The 17,858-nt window shown below is 44.7% G+C and overlaps 1 protein-coding gene across 1 annotated transcript in view; it reads right to left on the bottom strand.

The window, feature by feature from the left end:
* PIK3C3 (phosphatidylinositol 3-kinase catalytic subunit type 3) overlaps nt 1–15,612 on the bottom strand; it is a 389,362-nt gene extending 373,750 nt beyond the window's left edge. Inside the window, exons 1-4 of the mRNA XM_082248227.1 lie at nt 15,488–15,612; nt 12,823–13,011; nt 4,855–4,998; nt 836–965 (exon numbers count right to left, since the gene is read on the bottom strand). Coding sequence (XP_082104353.1) covers nt 836–965; nt 4,855–4,998; nt 12,823–13,011; nt 15,488–15,555 — 531 coding nt within the window. The 5' untranslated portion in view covers nt 15,556–15,612. The remainder of the gene's footprint in view (nt 1–835; nt 966–4,854; nt 4,999–12,822; nt 13,012–15,487) is intronic.
* Nucleotides 15,613–17,858: the final 2,246 nt, after the last annotated feature.

Here is a 17,858-nt window from a genome sequence, read left to right as displayed (position 1 = left end):
ATAAAAATAAAATTGCTGTAATCAATAAACCCAGAAGAGGACCAGCACTGGACCACAGAATGAAAAGTCTGCAGGGAAAAGTGTTGGGGAAAATGAGTGCTGCTTCTTTATTTTGAAAAGTGCTGGGCAATGGTTTTAAACAGTAAGGGTAGATTTAGACGTGTCTAAATCTCCTTAACATCTGAAGTACCATCCGAGTTTAGATTGCGCTCCAGAGGCTACTGATAGGTGGTGAGGAAGCGATGCATCACCGCCTCACTGCCTCTTTTAACCCCATGTTTTCCGACAAAAGCACATTTGCGGCACATCCCCATTTACTTGAATATGTAGTGCAGAAGAGGTGGAACATGTATCATGTTCCCGAATGTGGACGCATCCTTTAATGCATTCTCTGCATTAAGGTAAAAAACCTTCTGTGCGCAGCTCCCCCTGCCAGCCCCTCTTTATACTTACCAAAGCCCGATATCGATACAGCGCTCTATCACAGGACAGATGGATAGCAGTTGGAAATCAAATCCTGTGGCGAGGGAGCAGGGATCTGTGCTGTTTGTGTCTATGGACGCATGCAGCATGGCTCAGGATTGAGCCTGCAGGTTTGCAACAATAGGAAACGGCTTCCTATGGTGGCACACCATAGACAAGAGGAGCCAGGAATGCCAGCGGGGGACCCCAGAAGAGGTGGATCGGGGATGCTCAGTGCAAAACCATTGCAGAGAGCTAATAAGTATAACATTTTATTATTTTAAGAAAAAGAAAACCTTTACAATCACTTAAAGTTTTAAACAGGACCTGGAAAACAAATTGGGAAATGATAGACCAGGTCATAGCGAGTTACCTTGGCCAGTCTGCTCATCTGATCCTCAGATATGGAGCTGCTCGTCCTTCCTGGCGTCTTGGTTGGTTCTGATCCATCAGCTTCAATATTTGGCCAAACTTTTAAGTCATGCATTCCTTGCCGAAACATCCTGCAGCGACATAAAATAACTAAAAATGATGAGTTTATTAAAAGTATTTAAGATGATAATTAGATTATAAAACAAATCTCTTACAATGAAATGTCTAGTAAAAGAGCATCTAAACAAAAATTCTGTATATTACAGCTTACCAGTCCACAGATTTGGTGGCTGCATTAGTTTTCTATTACTTTTCTGCTGCTTTTTTTGTATCTGGTGTTCCTTCAAGAGATTCCTGTACTAGGGAGACAACACTCACTGATTGTATGCAGGGCCAGTTATGTCACTCTTGGGCAGGGGTCTCCAAACTATGGCCTTCAAGTTGTTCAGAAACCACAAATGCCATCATTCCTAGTCATGTCTGTGAATGTCAGAGTTTTACAATGCCTCATGGGAAGTGTAGTTCCGCAACAGCTGGAGGGCCGCTGTTTGGAGATCCCTGCTCTGGGGGGGGGGGGGTTCTCTTGATTTGGACCACATGCTGAGACACAACACACCAGTGTTTTCAGCCTGTCTGAAGACTAAAGCGGAGTTTCGGCCACAAAATCTACATAAAAACGATTTTGGGCCATCCGCTTGCTATTGGTCACCTGAAAAAGAAATGGATATTTACGATTTTTTTTTTTTGTTTACTTACCTTGTTATTGAAGAAAAATATATTCACCTTTCTTCCACTTCCTCCCTCTGCGGCCGCGGCCCGCGCCATCACTTCCTCTTTGCATTGATTCCTGGGAGCTGAACGTCATCGCTCCCAGGAATCCATGCACCTGCACCGCCCTGCTCGTCCGTTCCGGTGCGGGCGGGTCATTTCCTGCTAAACAGCTTCTGGGCATGCCCAGAGGCTGTGGAGGGATGACGCGCCTGCACCGGAAGTGACGAGAAGGGCCGGTGCAGGCGCATTCTGGGAGAAGAGGACACGGAAGAGGACGCAGAAGAGGACGCGCTGGCTTCAGCTGCCCACATCCGAGATGGCAGCGCTGGAGAAGAAATGTTAAGGTAAGTGCAAACCGGGACAGTACAGAGGCTATCCATTGTGGAATGTACTAGCCCTGACTGTCCCGGGGGGTATTTTTTTTGAAAAAAAAAAAAAATTTTGTGGCCGGAACTCCGCTTAAGCCTCAGTTCACATTCAATTGTTCAGTGCAACTTGCTTGCGACTTTCATGTGACATTTGTGTATGGCACTCTAAGATGCATCAAAGAAGTGCAGGAACCTTTTTAGGCCTCATTTTCCAAACTCTCCTATAAGCCCCCCCCTCCTGGCAGCAGCGTTTTGGCAGAAAAAACGCCTGACGATGGAAAAGTGTCTAACGCTTTTACAAGGGCTTAGGCACATCAACAGGCATCAAGCACTTGGTCGTTAATGCATTTAATTGGCCAAAAAAAATCAATGAAAACATGTGTTGAGACATATTTACATCCGTGTACAAGCATCAAGCATTTTTTTCTTCCAAAATTCTGCTGCTCCTGGATGCACTGGCAGTGTTTTGTTTCTGCTGCTAAAACTTGCCACTAAATGCTGCTAAAAACCTATGTGTGCATGGACACACAGGCTAACATGTAGGGCAGGAAAAAAAAGAAAAAAAAAACATCAGACACCTCTAGAAGCAGCTGAAGAAAACCTCCAGTGTGCATGAGGCCTTAAAAGTCGCTCCCGCATGAGCCGCAATGATTGGAACGGCTGACATTTAAATGCGTTTACACGTCATGCAACTTTATGTGCTGCAAGTTGTACAACAATTCATAGCAGTGTGAACCAGGGCTAAAGCTGGGTACGTATTGAATGAAATTCAGCTGGTCCATTTCCTAAATGTTTTGCAGCACAACTTCATGGGTCAGATGGTGAACGCACCAATGAGAAAATGCTTTACTAGACCTACTAAGTACGAATAATACAGACCTGATTGCGAATGTATTAATAAGGGCAACTTAGGAAACAGTGACCATAGATCGATTTGTTTCAGTATAAATCACAGAAATTATGAGAAATTTGAGGTTAATCAGAGGCACTTTAAATAATGGCAGATGTGTAATGATTCCTATTTAATATAAGTTGAAATGTGATTGCTTAATTTTGAGCACAGCTACATCTCCACTTATAAGAGGGTGTGCACACTTATGCAAACACATTATTTTCGTTTTTTTTTTTTTTTTTACCCCCCCCCTAAAAGATTTCAGTTTGCTGTTCAACTGAGTTGTACAGTTTATAGGTCACATTAAAGGTGGAAAAGGTTCTGAAATGATTTATCTTTGTCTCATTTTTTTACGTCACAGAAACCGGATATTTTAACCACTTGCCGTCTGTGTACGGTAATAGTACTGCGCAAAATGGCTCATTATCGTCTGACGACGTAGATCTACGTCATCGGACACTCCCCTTTCTCGGCGGCGCGCGCAAGCCGCCGGAGGCTCGCTCCCGCTGTATTCAGTCACAGCGGGAGTCGGGCCAGGGGAGGAGTGGCGGCGATCGCCGCTGCTCTGCCCCGATCGCCGGGGATCTAGTGTGGAGATCCGCCCGCCTGTGTAAACACAAGCGGGCGGATCTCCTAAGTGACAGGCAGGGTCAGATTGCAGGGTTCAGCATAGCTGAACCCTGGATCTGTCCCTGTGTCACTCAGTCACCTCCCCCCACACATGTCAGTAAGCACCAGGCATACATTAACCCCTCCCTCTCCAATAAAATTAACCCCTTCCCTGCCAGTGTCATTTTTACAGTAACAGTGCATATGTATAGCACTGATTACTGTAGTAATGTCACTGGTAACCCCAAAAGTGTCAAAAATGTCAGTCAAGGGTCCGATCTGTCCGCCGCAATGTCGCAGTCCTGCAAAAAAAAAAATAAAAAAAAAAAAAAATCACAGATCGCCGCCATTACTCGTTAAAAAAAAAAACACCAAAAATGACAGAAATCTTTCCCTTAGTAAACGCAATAACTTTTGCGCAAACCAATCAAAATACGCTTATTGTGAGTTTTTTTACCAAACATAGGTAGCAGAAAACAAATTGGCCAAAAATTTAAAAGAATTTTGAATTTTACATTTTTTTGGGGGGAATTTCATATAAAAAAAATGTGAAAAATATTGTTGTTTTTTCAAAATTTACGCTCTTTTTTTGTTTATAGCGCAAAAAGTAAAAATCGCACAGGTGATCGAATACCACCAAAAGAAAGCTCTGTTTGTGGGAAAAAAAGGATGTATTTCATTTGGGTATGGTGTCGCACGACCGCGCAATTGTCAGTTAAAGTCGCACAGCGCCGAATCGAAAAAGTGGCCCAGACATAAGACAGCAAAATCCTCTAGTGGTAAAGTGGTTAACAGAGGTGTGTAGACTTTTTATATCCACTGTATGAAATGATATGTAACTCTCACAAAGGATGTAGGTGCATGAACAAAAAAACAGATTTTAGGGTCTATGCAGGTGGAGTGCAGTTCCAAATGCATCCAACTACGTTCGGTGTAAAAGAAAGAAAAAAAAAAAAAAGAAATCGGTTGATAATCAATATTAAACTCAAAGCAAGATTTTTTTACCTAGATTTTAATTCTTTAAATCTGAAGTGTAATCTGCTTATATCTGCTCTTTCCTTACCCCCCCCCCCCCAATCTCATTAACATGCTAAATTACATTTTTAATATAAAACTTTTACAATTTCATTAAATACATTTTTTACACCCAGTGATATATGAAAACATCATAGCACCCTGCCTCAGTACTTCTCTTGAGAACCCCCAGCCCTGATACCATCTGACTTGCTGCAGATTCTAATGCACATTGCGAGAATCTCACAGTGTGCAGTGAAAGCAAAGTAAGCCATTTCAGTCCAGGAGAGGAGCCTACAAATGTGCATGACTGAGGGGGAAGACTGGAGTTCAGCTTTATTCTACAACTCTTTTCTATGATCTTACCCGTATTTTCCAAACAGTGACACAGTTGTTCCTCCCACAGGAATGGCCTTCCCAGGTCCATATACGTCCCATATAGTCAGCGCCACTTGGGCATTTCTGGGTAAGTCCGCGTATTTCACTGGCAGCTTCAGCCACTCATTCCAGCTGAAACATCAACAAATGCTGTATAAACTTACAATGTGATGTATAATGCTGATAGAATACACCATAATCAGACAACCTGTGATCCCCCAGTCATTGTGAAAAGACAAATCCCCCCCATTCTGCCAGAATATCTTAGGAGTTGGTAAGTGTACTGGGAAATCTTTTGTTTTTTTGTAATGTGCATTGCCCTTCCACGTGCACTTTGCTGCAAAATCCAGTTAAAGATTGGGGTGGTTGCCCCTTTTTTGCACTGTTGGTTGAATTGGGTGCAGGGACACACTGGATGCCTTCACTGCCATTGTGCTCTTGCTGGAAATCCCGTGTGTCTCTGTGCCTTTAAGGTGGGCTCACTCCAGGCACACCTGCCCTTAATCCATCTATTCATATACAGTATGCGCTCCTACTGTGGAGACTCTGAAATTGTAGAGTTAGGACCGCAGTATATACAGAGGTCCCTTGGTGTGGGCACTGCGGCTTACTCATGTATTTGCAAATGTGTGCAAACAAAACCCTCTGTTTTTTTGTAAACGGTTATGGCACTTTTCCACTGCGAGTACCGGCTCGGCTCCACTCGGCACTGCTTGGCCCAGCTCGGCTCAGTTTGCTTTTCCACTGCGTGGTACGAGTCGGCACGTTTCAGCATTGTATAGGCTCTACTCGGCTCAGTTTGCTTTTCCACTAAAGTAGTAAGTGGGTGGGATTACAATGATTCTCTGACCAATCAGTGGCTAGTAGTGACAAACAATCAAGGCTGCATGCAAAGGATTGTTGGATATGGTATCAGTACGGCCCGTTTGGAACCCCAACTGAGGTGGTACTGTTTAAGCGAGCCGTACCAAGCCGTACCATGTAGTGGAAAAGTGCCACTGTACCAAGCCGTACCGAACCGTTCTAACACGTACCATGCAGTGGAAAAGCGCAATTAGTCAGGACATTTTGGTTGTTTTGCAGGCTGGCTGGTAAGTGTGCTGGGAGATCTTTTGTTTGTTTTTGAGTTGTAGAACTCAGCCTGCTGAGGCTAAATAGGAATATCAAAATAGCAGACAGCAGACCCGTCTGATCACAAAGCAGGGGGAGGCTTCCAGATATATTCTGCAGATACAATTCCAATTGGTTATTATGATGTAGTACAGTCACATCTGCCGCAGGGGAAGGATTGCCACTTGTGTTGTGCTTTTCCTATGCCCAGCACCCCAACCAGATTCAGCCTTTCATTCTGTATTATGTACTATAGTAACAACTGCTGGAATTTATTTATTTCAGGCAAAAACCTCCAAAGTTAATCCATTGTATTTTATGAACATATGATGTCTATGGAAGCATCAGCAGCAGCAGTAGATGCATGCTCTACCATGTGACTGGCCTGGGATAATACTTCTAGAACTAGCACAATAGCAGCTTTCTGTAGAAACACAAAGCCTTAAAAAAGCAGAGTTTAAAAATAAATAAATAAACTAATTAGGTGATTGGAGGACCTTAATTATGAAGAGCGTCTGCAATCGCTTGATTTATTCTCTGTGGAGAAGAGACGCCTGAGAGGGGACATGATAGCAATTTATAAATATCTCAATGGCGATCTCAGCATAGAAAAAAAAAAGCTATTCAGTCGCAAGGATTGCATGAGGACTCGAGGGCATACAACGCGATTAGAGGAGAAGCGTTTTAACCTCAGGCAATGCAGGAGGTTCTTACTGTTAGGGCTACAAGATTGTGTAATTCTCTACCACAAGAGGTGGTTTCTGTGGGAAGTATGGTGGCTTTCAAAAGACTCTTAGACGTACATCTCAAGGATCAGAACATTCAGGGGTATGTGAGATGATTACAGCCACACACACCTACACAGGTTGAACTGGATGGACTATTGTCTTTATTCAACCTCACCTACTATGTAACTATGTAAATAAATAGAATGTATCTCTACAATACATGTACATTTCCTTACGAATGAATGACACGGCTGTGTGGGTGGAGCCCCACACAGCTGCACTGTTTTCAAATTGTAACAGAGGGCGCAGGGAGCACTCCTTGCTGTGTGACAGCGAGCGGGGGGGGGGGGGATCTTCTCCCCGCACCTGCTGTCACAATTGAAAATAGTGCTCCACCCACACAGCCGCGCCATTCAGTCACAGTTCCCTGTGAATGAATGAACTACAAGTACCATCAGTCGCTGTGGCAGGGGGCTTGTAATTCTCAATGAATTGCAAGGGCACTGGTGAATGCTCTTTATAGTTTATTGATTCTTCCAGCCATTCAGTAGTCTGCCCATACATGAGGTACAGGTAGACCGCTGACTGAGATATGCAGGAGCCTGGCATTTCACCCGTGATCTGCTGATAGGAGGTGAAATGCTGCAGTGTAAAAAAATAATAATAATATATTCTTACCTGCAAAAAGATGTGCTTTTATTTTATTTTTTTAAGAGCATTAGATTGTAGGTGCATAGGAGCATGTTATGCGTTACATTCTAAATATGGGTGTAACCCATAAAAAAGTCCCTTCTATTGCTCTTATCCTCCTTCAAATTCCTTTGTTTTTGTTGCTGAGATCTGACTTCCTGTTAGAGGGTGGCTACATTCATTCTCTATGGTCCCACCTTATGAGGCAACGTAGCCACCCTATCCTGCTCACTCCTGAGATGGACTATGAAATGTGGACTATGGGATGTGTAGTGTGTATGTGCACTGCTCCTTCCAAACAATAGTAAGAGGAACCAAGCAATTTTAACAGCGCAAACAATTTCTGTCACCATTACTACAGAGCACCTTATGTAACTATGCAAATCATAAGAATTTAAAATACCACTGCAAATTCTATCATAATAAATCCCTGCTAGTCTCCAAGAACACTGACTGGTGTGTTTTGCTGGAATAGTCTGTTGGTATTAAATGCTGTAAGCACTATACCAGGAACTGATAGGGTCCTTTCACAGGAGTGGTGCGTCCGATGGACTCCGTTGTGCTCAGGGGGGATCGATTCGCCGATCCCCGCTGAACAGGCGGATGACAGCTCCATCGCCGCTTACTTTGCAGAGACAGATCTGTCAGATCCCCGCACTCCTCTATGGGGGAGATCGGATGAAAACGGACCGCCAGTCCATTTTCATCCAATCCGATCCTCCAGACGGATGGAAAATTGGGTTTCCATCCGTCTGGATTTCACAGACAGGATTGGATTGGATAGCAGTAAGTGTCAGTGGAGATGTCTCCGCTGACATCCGCTGCTCCATAGGGATGCATGGAGCATCTGATCGGTCCACCTGAAAAACTGACAGGCGGATCGGATCGGAAAGCCCGTGTGAAAGGGGCCATAATCTTCCAGGAAGACTGTACACTACGGGGATTTGTAGTGTGCATAGAGCAGTGCAGATGATCACAACTAACATGTACTGCTTGTTCCTTCTGGGAGAAAAGGAGAGGTTCGGGAGCTCACAGAGGACTTTACAAACTAGCAGAAAAAAACAGCAAGAAATGATTTAATGAAAAAAATAGATTTCAGGACCATTAAAGTAGAACTATAGGCAATTTTTTTTTTCCAGTTAGCATAGAGTAAGGTAGGGTTATAACCCCTGTAAGGTTTATTTCTGTCACATTGATTGGGGAGATTTATCTTTACTTCCTGTCCCTAGCCAAAACAGGAAGTGAGAGGAACTTCCTGCAAGATTAAGGGAATCTATAAGGCAGTGATGGGGAACCTTGGCACCCCAGATGTTTTGCAGTGTAGATGAGCATCATGGGAAATATGGTTCCAAAACATCTGGAGTGCCAAGATTCACCAACACTGCTCCAGGGGAACACCAAGGTCACCAGAACTAGTGTCCCTATTGGAAGATTTCACCTCTATTACTTTTCTGGGGACAACCCGCAATTTAAGATTTTCTTCTACTTTCACTTTCAATGATAATGGTAAAACAGGGCAAATCTCCCTAACGGGGACATAGACAGCAATAAAACCTGACAGAGGTTTTAATTCCTCTCCACTCTATCCAAAACTAAAAAAAAAAAAAAAAAAGTTTTGTCTTTAGTCATACTTTAAGTAGTGGATGTGCATGGATTATTTTTTGGGAAAATATTAATATTGTTTACTGTCACTTTAACAAGTTCCTACGGTACCTATGTCCTGCAAGGAACTTCTACTGTAAACCATATTATGATCTCTGTATTAGTGCACACATACTAAACCAGCCTTTTTTAACCAGGGTGCCTTGAGGTTTCTTCAGGGGTGCCTTGGCAAAATACCTAAAAATTTATCGAAAATTGTATACAAGCCAGCAGGTTGATCAAGCCTGCTTTTTACTGACACAAATATATGGGTTTTCTTTATGCACCATTATGACTTTCTAGACACTGGCATCCTAAAAACCAATGACGTCTTCAGTTTATAAGGAGGATGTCTGTTGCCTCCACAGCATCCCTGTTTGACCCTCCTGTGCCCCTTTCCTTCTATCAGCACTGGGGAGACATTAGCTACATGATGGAGAGAAATTGAGGGAGAAGAGAAACATTGGACTACTAGTCAGTACTAGTGTACAAAAAGTATATCACCCCTAGCATTAATGCCATGTTTCCATTGAGCGGATCGGTTCGGGTCGGTTCAGTACGGTACACGGTTTTGAGTGTTTCCATTATGAGAGTGGCCCATACAACCGAACCAAACCGCACCATTCCTGGTTCTGCTTCAGATGTAGGGCCATAGGAAATGGTAAGGTTAGGGCAGAGCTACTGGCGTCAAACGATACATTCCAGCGATTGGCGGACAGGAAAACGTCAATGCTCACGTCAAACGAAAAGCTCAGTCCAGACTTGCAGTGGAAACGCTCACCTGAATAGGCCGGACCATTATAACCCTTCCAAACTGTACCGACCCGAACCGTTCCGCTCAGTGGAAACGAGGCATTAGTGTCCTACGTGTGGATGTTGCTGCATTATATAAACCTATTAGAATAGTTTTTTACATTTTAGAATGGGGTGCTTCGAGAAAGTCCATAATTTTAAAAAGGTGCCTTGAGATTGTCTATAATTTTAAGACAATCTCAAGGCACCTCATCTGAAAAAACGTTGATAAACATGGTGCTAAACCACCACAGAAAAAAAACCTTTAAAGCAGGGTTTCTCAACCAGGGGTCCATGGAGTCCTAGAGTTCCTCCTGAGGTTGCTAGGGCTTCCTTGAGCAATTTATGCCTATCAGATAAGTTTCCACTGACACCGTTTTTAGCTATCTGTAAGGGGGTAATTCTTCCCAATGACCACAAGTGTAAGGAATATTCTTCCCACTGCCCATAACACTAATGTATCATGAGTTGTAGATATTGTCATTTGTAGCAGGGGTTCCCTGAGACCAGAAACTTATTGCAGGGGTTCCTCTGTGTTGAAAAGTTTGCTTTAAAAGTATTATAAATTGTGTTTAATGTTTTTCCTGTCGTTTGTTTCTATTGCTGTTCATGAAAATTCAAACTCAATAAAAATAGTTTTAAAAAGAAAAAAAATAAAAATGTTGGGGCATGAGTCAGAGGCAGAAAAGTGTTCGGGGTAAATTTGGGTAATACTTAGGAATGCATTTCCAGGCATTAACCAAAATTATTCCAAACTCCCTCTTCTCCTCTAAAAGTCAGCAGGCATTCACCATCTGGAGTGAGTGGTGGGCACAGACGCTTTGATTTTTTTTTTTTATTATTCAATTCGTGAGCTATTCAATTTCAATGATCAAATCTGCAAACGATTGAATAGCTGTAACTTAGTTTCTCAATTTAGATTGGATTCAATCAAACTGAGTCAATCAATCAGGGCAGAATATTGTCAATCATTTTGCATCGATTGTCAGCACAGAAACATTCTGCTCATGAACTTGATCATATTTTGATCAACTAGATTATGAGATTACATGGTGAAAACAGAGAAGTTATGGATAACTTATGATTGTAAATTGTATATCGTAACTGTCGATCAAAATCCACTTCCCAGAGTTCAGCTCAGTGGTCATAAAGCCTAAACCTTTTTTGACCTAAACGCACTCCTTGCATTAAGATAAAATATGTTTAGGCATCAGTATCCCCCCCTCACCCCTGTCTTTTACTTACCTGAGCCCTCATTCGATCCAACACAGTGTGCGTCTGCAGCTCTTCTCTCTCTTCACTTCCTGAGGCAGCGGGAGCCATTGGCTCCTACTGCTATCGATCAAAGCCAGTTATGAGGGAGTGCAGCCGAGCCTACAGTCTGTATATATATATATATATATATATATATACATATACACACACACACACACACACACACACACACACACACACACATTTATATATAGACACAGACAACAAAGCTCGGGACTGTGCCCACATGAGTTCCCCCATAGAAATCAGCGTTTTATGAGGGAACTCCCCAGAGAGGAGGAGCCAGGAGCACCAGGGGGGGACGCGAGAAGAGGAGGTTTTAGAGTGCTCTGTGCAATTCCATTCCATTCTGATTTTTTTTCTATTTATGACTTTGACTCGGTCCACACTAGCGCGACTTGTCAGGGGACTTGTCAGCCTGACAAGTCGCGCTCCCTCGCGGTCCATTGACCGCTACAGGACCCGTTCTAATAGGAGCGACGCAAGTCGCTCCGACTTAGAAAAAGGGTCCTGTACTACTTTGGGGCGACTTGCATAGACATTCATGTTATGAAGTCCGTGCAAGTCGCGCCGAAGTGGTGATGCATGGGAATGCACAATTCGCCCCCGAAGTAGTACAGAGTCGTGTCGCCCCAGTGTGAACCTCCCTGGCGGTATGATTCTTTTGGATTTTAGGTGCTGAAAGCGGTACCATTATTTTGCATGTAATTCTTGTGAATGAGCAGCCCAAACCAACTGTATACATTTATTATATATATATATATATATATATATACACACACACACACGTACGTGTGTGTGTGTGTGTGTGTGTGTGTGTGTGTGTGTGTGTGTGTGTGTATACATAAAAAGTACAGTAAAACTGCAGGAAAGGGCACTGGGGGGCAAACTAATGTGATTTTATTTTATTTGGTGTGTTTGGTGTGTTTTTACATTTGAATTTGCCACCGGTTCCACCCCCCCCCCCCCCCCTGCGAACGTCACATCGCAGGAGACGGAAGCCGAGGCACGGAGAGGATCGGGAGGAAGAACCGCCGCTAGACACCGCCGAGACACATCGCTGGATCCCGGTGACAAGGTAAGTAACCTCTTTTACAGGATCCAGCGATGCTTCTGGCAGTACCCCGAGTGTGGCTCGGGGTTACCGCTTTTGGCTCTGAAATTTAACCCCGAGCCACACTCGGGAATACCGCTAGGAAGGTTAATGTATTGTTGAAAAAAATTTAATAAAAACATATAAATAAAAAAAATAAAAAAATCCCCCCCACACCATTCCAGTTATTTTCTTTAAAAAAAAAAAAACACCTATACATACCTTTTTTCTGTAGCCTTCTAGCTGACAGTTTACTCTTCATCTTCCAGCAATGGAGGTGGGGGGCTATGTGAGCGCCGTTAAGTCCTGTAGTACTGTCAGCCCATCCTATGTGATAATGCACCCCCCAGGGCAGCAGACTGGCCTCACAGGAAACATTATATATATATATATATATATATATATATATATATATATATATATATATATATATATATATATATATATATATATGAGCATTGAGCACATAAACACCAGTTTTACATTTTTGGGTGGTGAGGACGGTTTATCTAAAAACTGACTTGGGGTTGTGTAATACAGCCCAGCTTAGATGTGAGTAAGTTTATTTAATCTGAATAAATAGAAACAATAAACAGACAGTAATTTAGAAGACGATGTTGGACTTACTTCCATCTGGTACTGAACGCTTTGTAAGACGTCCTCACAGGGAGAGCCAATGGCTTTCCTTCAGCAAACACCTGGCAGGTGACATAGAGGTCTGAGCACGTCTCCTGGTAGAGCCCCGAGAACTTCAGCATGGGATCCTCCAGCACCGCCTTGTAGCCCTTCTGTTCCCTCTTACCCTCCAGACTTCCTCTAAAGTTAGAAAAACACAAACAGAAATTGGAGAAAAACGTGACCTTCCAACAGTGCCGGGATAAGGTCATCCAGCGCCCAGGGCAAGGATGCCAAACTGCGCCCCTCCCCTTCCCTTAGTATTAGGGTCAAGTCACCCCCCCCCCCGACCCTGCAAGAAACCATTGTTCCCAGGGCAACCGACCCTTCTGCCCACCCCTTGTCCCGGCCTTCCAAACCTTTGATACAAACTTCTCTGCTTCTGAGCACAATATACAGAACCTTCAAATAACAGTTAAATCAGCTTGAATCATCACATTAATTGCCTGTATTTGGATTAACCTATAAGGGTCAATTGTTCTTTTTTCTCTCTTTCTCTCCCCCCCCCCCCCCCCTCTCTCTCTCTAGATGCTGGTTTAGAGCTTACCCATCCCTAAAAAAACAAAACATAAACATGCTGCCAAAATGTATTTGCACCCTTCCAAATTTTTTATTTTTATGCATATTTGTCATACCTAAAAGGATTTCCAGATCATCAAACACATTTTAATATTACACAAAGATAACCCGAGTAAATACAAAATGCCGTTTTTAATTGATGATTTCATTTATTAGGGGAAAAAAGACGTTCAAACCTGCCTGGCCCTATGCGATTTACATAAGTAATTGCCCCCCCCCCCCCCCCCCACCAAAATCATGAATGAACTGTAGATTGACAACGTTTTGGAAAGCTGAGCTGAATTTCACTTACCATTCCCAGGCCTGATTACTGCCAGACCTGTTGAATCAAGAAACCATTTGTTGCGTTCATTAAAAGTCTGCAGCTACAAAAAGATTAGCCGGTGACTTTTAATAACCACACACTCACCTGTTCCAGGATCCAGCGTTGTGCTCACCTGAGACGTCCCTTCTCCTCGCCTTCTCTCCCCGGGGTCGGCATCTCAACTGTGGTTACACATAGACTTCAGGTTGTATCGGAGCGGTGTGACCAGCCATTATTGACACTTTGAGTAGCTTTCTCTAAGTCATTAAAGCGTCATTCATCTACTGTTTGGAAATGTTGAGCACAGATCCTAATAGGAGTGCTGATTGCCACTTTAAACAAGCTGCTAGCAGGCTTTCCACAGGCTTCATATAGTGCTTAGGCCTACTAGCAGCTCGTTTAAAGTGGTAATCAGCACTCCTAGCAGGATCTGTGTTCAACATTTACAAACTGGAGCTGAATGGTACTTTACAAGCTTCAACAAAGCGTTCCGTTCACCCTGTTCTTATACAAGCTGAAGCCCATGGGAAACAAATCGTAGAGTAAAAGGTAAAGGGGAGAGGTTGCCCTAGGTGAGGAGAGGGATGAGAGGTGACGAGAAGGGTGGGGTAAAATAAAGATACAGGGGAGGAGAAAGGTGAAGAAAAGGGTGGGGTACATTGACAGTTAAGATATGGGGGGGGGCAGGAGAAGGGTGGGGTACAGTGACACTTAAGATATGGAGAGGGGGACAGGTGAGGAAAAGGGTTGGGTATAGTGACAGTTAAAATTTGGGGGGGGGGGGCAGGTGAAGAAAAGGGTGAGAAACAGTGACAGGTAAGATATGGGGGAGGGGACAGAAGAATGGTGGGGTACAGTGACAATTAAGGTATGGGGGGCAGTTGAAGAGAACAGTGGGATACAGTGACAGTTAACATATGGGGGCAGGGGGAGACAGGTAGGTGAGGTGGGGGCAGATGTTGTCCTATGTATAGGGGGCAAATGAGGGGATACAGTGACAGGTAAGGGGAGAGGTGTTGTTCTATGTATGTGGGGGGGGGGGGGGCAGGTGAGGGATACAGTGACAGGGGGGAGGTGTTGTCCTATGTATGGGGGGGGGGGGGGAGATACAGTGACAGGTAAGGGGGAGGGGGGGACAGATGAGGGGTTACAGTGACAGGTAAGGGGGGAGGTGTTGCCCTATATAGGGGGGGGGTACAGAGATAGGTAAGGGGAGAGGTGTTGTTCTATGTATGGGGGGGGCAGGTGAGGGATACAGTGACAGGTAAGGGGGGGTGTTGTTCTATGTATGGGGGGGGGGGGACACAGATGAGGGGATACAGTGACAGGTAAGGGGGAGGGGGGGACAGATGAGGGGATACAGTGACAGGTAAGGGGGAGGGGGGGACAGATGAGGGGATACAGTGACAGGTAAGGGGGAGGGGGGACAGATGAGGGGATACAGTGACAGGTAAGGGGGGGTGTTGTTCTATGTATGGGGGGGGGGGGACACAGATGAGGGGATACAGTGACAGATAAGGGGGAGGGGGGGACAGATGAGGGGATACAGTGACAGGTAAGGGGGGAGAGGTGTTGTCCTATGTATGGGGGGGGCAGGTGAGGGGATACAGTGACAGGTGGGGGGGGGGGGGTGTTGTCCTATGTATGGGGGACGGGTAAGGGGGGGAGGTGTTGTCCTAGTTAGTGGGGGGGTACATACAATGACAGGAAATTGGGGGAGGGTCTCTGACTCACATCTTGAGCTGCACACTGATGTCCAGGTCACAGCTGTACACATAGTAGAACCGGTCCGCTTCCCCCATGGCGGCCCCCGGTAATCTCCTCCTGTCAGGAAACAATAACAAGGAACCCCACACGACCCGGCAGCGCTCTCTGATTGGCGGGCCCAGCACGAGCTCTTCCGGGATTCCGTCTGTCTCTATGACAACGGCCACAGCGTTCTTGTCAGCTGACAGGAGACCACGCCTGGGCGAGCTGCTTCTGTCACGTGACATAGCTTGGTTGGCGTCTTCCCTTGGTGAGGACAGCGGGAGCCGCCATGTTGTGGCTGGCCCATTGAAGCCCGCATAACACAGTTGTTTTGGCTGGTCATATACCTGAGATAATAATGTCATATTACATCACATGACGTCAGAGGATTCATAAATGGAGAGTCCTTAGTCAGTACACACAGCAATGGAGGAATCCTTTTTCCCACACACAGTTCCTATTCCCATAGAAGCTTTACCAAGTTGACAGAAATCAAACCTCATTTTCAATATTTTTAAATCTGCAGCGTTCTTAAAATATTCCGCCAGCGATCCCGCCATACAGGGTGACAACGCTCTGTCCCTGTCTCCCAATTATACTCCCACGTTGTCACCCTGTCACACGGCCTCCAATTAGTGTTGCCACCTTATCTCTTTAAACCAGGACACCTATTAACCAGTTCTGGACCAGAAGGATTTCCCCCTTAATGACCAGGCCATTTTTTGCAATCCGGCACTGCGTTACTTTAACTGACAATTGCGCGGTAATGCGACGCTGTACCCAAATACAATTGATGTCCTTTTTTCCCCACAAACAGAGCTTTCTTTTGGTGGTATTTGATCACCTGTGCGATTTTTATTTATAAACAAAAAAAGAACGACGATTCTAAAAAAAACAATATTTTTCACATTCTGCTATATAACATGCCCCCAAAAAATTTAAAATTTTAGGCCAATTTGTTTTCTGCTACTTATTTTTGGTAAAAAAAAAAAAAAAACTTTGCAATAAGCGTATTTTGATTGGTTTGTGCAAAAGTTATCACATCTACAAACTAGGGGAAAGATGTCATTTTTGTTTATTTTTATTTATTATTTATTTATTTTTTTTACTAGTAATGGCGGCAATCAGCGTTTTTTAGCGGAACTGCGACACTGCGGCGGACAGATCGGACCCCTGACTGACATTTTTGACACTTTTGGGGGGACCAGTGACATTACTACAGTAATCAGTGCTAAAAATATGCTCCGTTACTGTAATAATAACACTGGCACGGAAGGGGTTAACCTGCAGGTGATCAAAGGGTTAAATGTGAGCCTAGGGGGTGTTTACTAACTGTATGGGGGGGCGTGGCTTGTGAAATTACCATAGAGACCTGTGATCATTTCAGGGAGAAGAATGGTCAGCTGTGTTTACAACAGCTGACCATCCTTCTCTCTCAACAGGGAGCGATCGCGGGTGCCCGGCAGCAATCGGAGCTGCCAGCCCCATGCATCGGCATCCCTGCTGCCGAGGAGTGGGGGCCGGAGCGCGCTCGCCCCCTAGCACCCTGCACGCAACCGACGTAGAGCTATGTCGGTTCGCGCAGGAGAGGCAGTCTGCCGCAACTGCGGCGGGCGGTCGGCAAGTGGTTAATTACACAGGTTCTGAAGCTGATATAATGCACATAAGGCACCAAGTGAGTTTAATTACCATTTTAATCAGCCACAGAACCTGTGTAATTAATGTGTGTCCTGGTTAAGGCCCCTTTCACACTATCCGTCCATCGGACGGATTCCGTTTTTCTCAGCGTGGGATCGAGCCGCCGATCCCCCGCTGAGCAGGAGGATGACAGCTGTGTCTCTGCGCTGTGTGCAGAGACACAGCTGTCAGTTCCCCATGCATCTCTATGGGGGAAATCGGATGGGAACGGACCGTTGGTCTGTTCTCACCCGATCCGCTGGACGGATGGAAAATAGGGTTTCCATCCGTCCAGATTTGATGGATCGGATCGGGTGTCAGCGGACATGTCTCCGCTGACATCCGATCCCCCATAGGAATGCATGGGGGGACCGTTCAGATCCGCCAAAAAAACGGACAGGCGGATCTGAACGGTCCGCCTGTGTGAAAGGGGCCTTAAAGGGATGAGGTGGCAATATTACCTCCAATGCAGACTGACTATATACTACAATATACACAGGACACATCCACTGTTGTCACCATCAGTAAATCCTGAGAAATAGCATCCAGCCATCACTGGGGTGTACATAGAGGGAAGTGGCTGTAAAGAGGTTTCTGGAGATCAGCAGCAATGAGGTATAACAAAGGTGTAAAAAAAAGGAAAACAATGGGAAAAAAATCAGAGCTTTAGCACAATGAA

Source organism: Pelophylax lessonae (genome assembly GCF_965119305.1).
Source record: "Pelophylax lessonae genome assembly, chromosome: 1".
Classification (NCBI taxonomy): Eukaryota; Metazoa; Chordata; class Amphibia; order Anura; family Ranidae; genus Pelophylax; species Pelophylax lessonae.
Note: the sequence above shows the minus strand (reverse complement) of the source record. Positions and strands in the feature narration are given on the sequence as shown.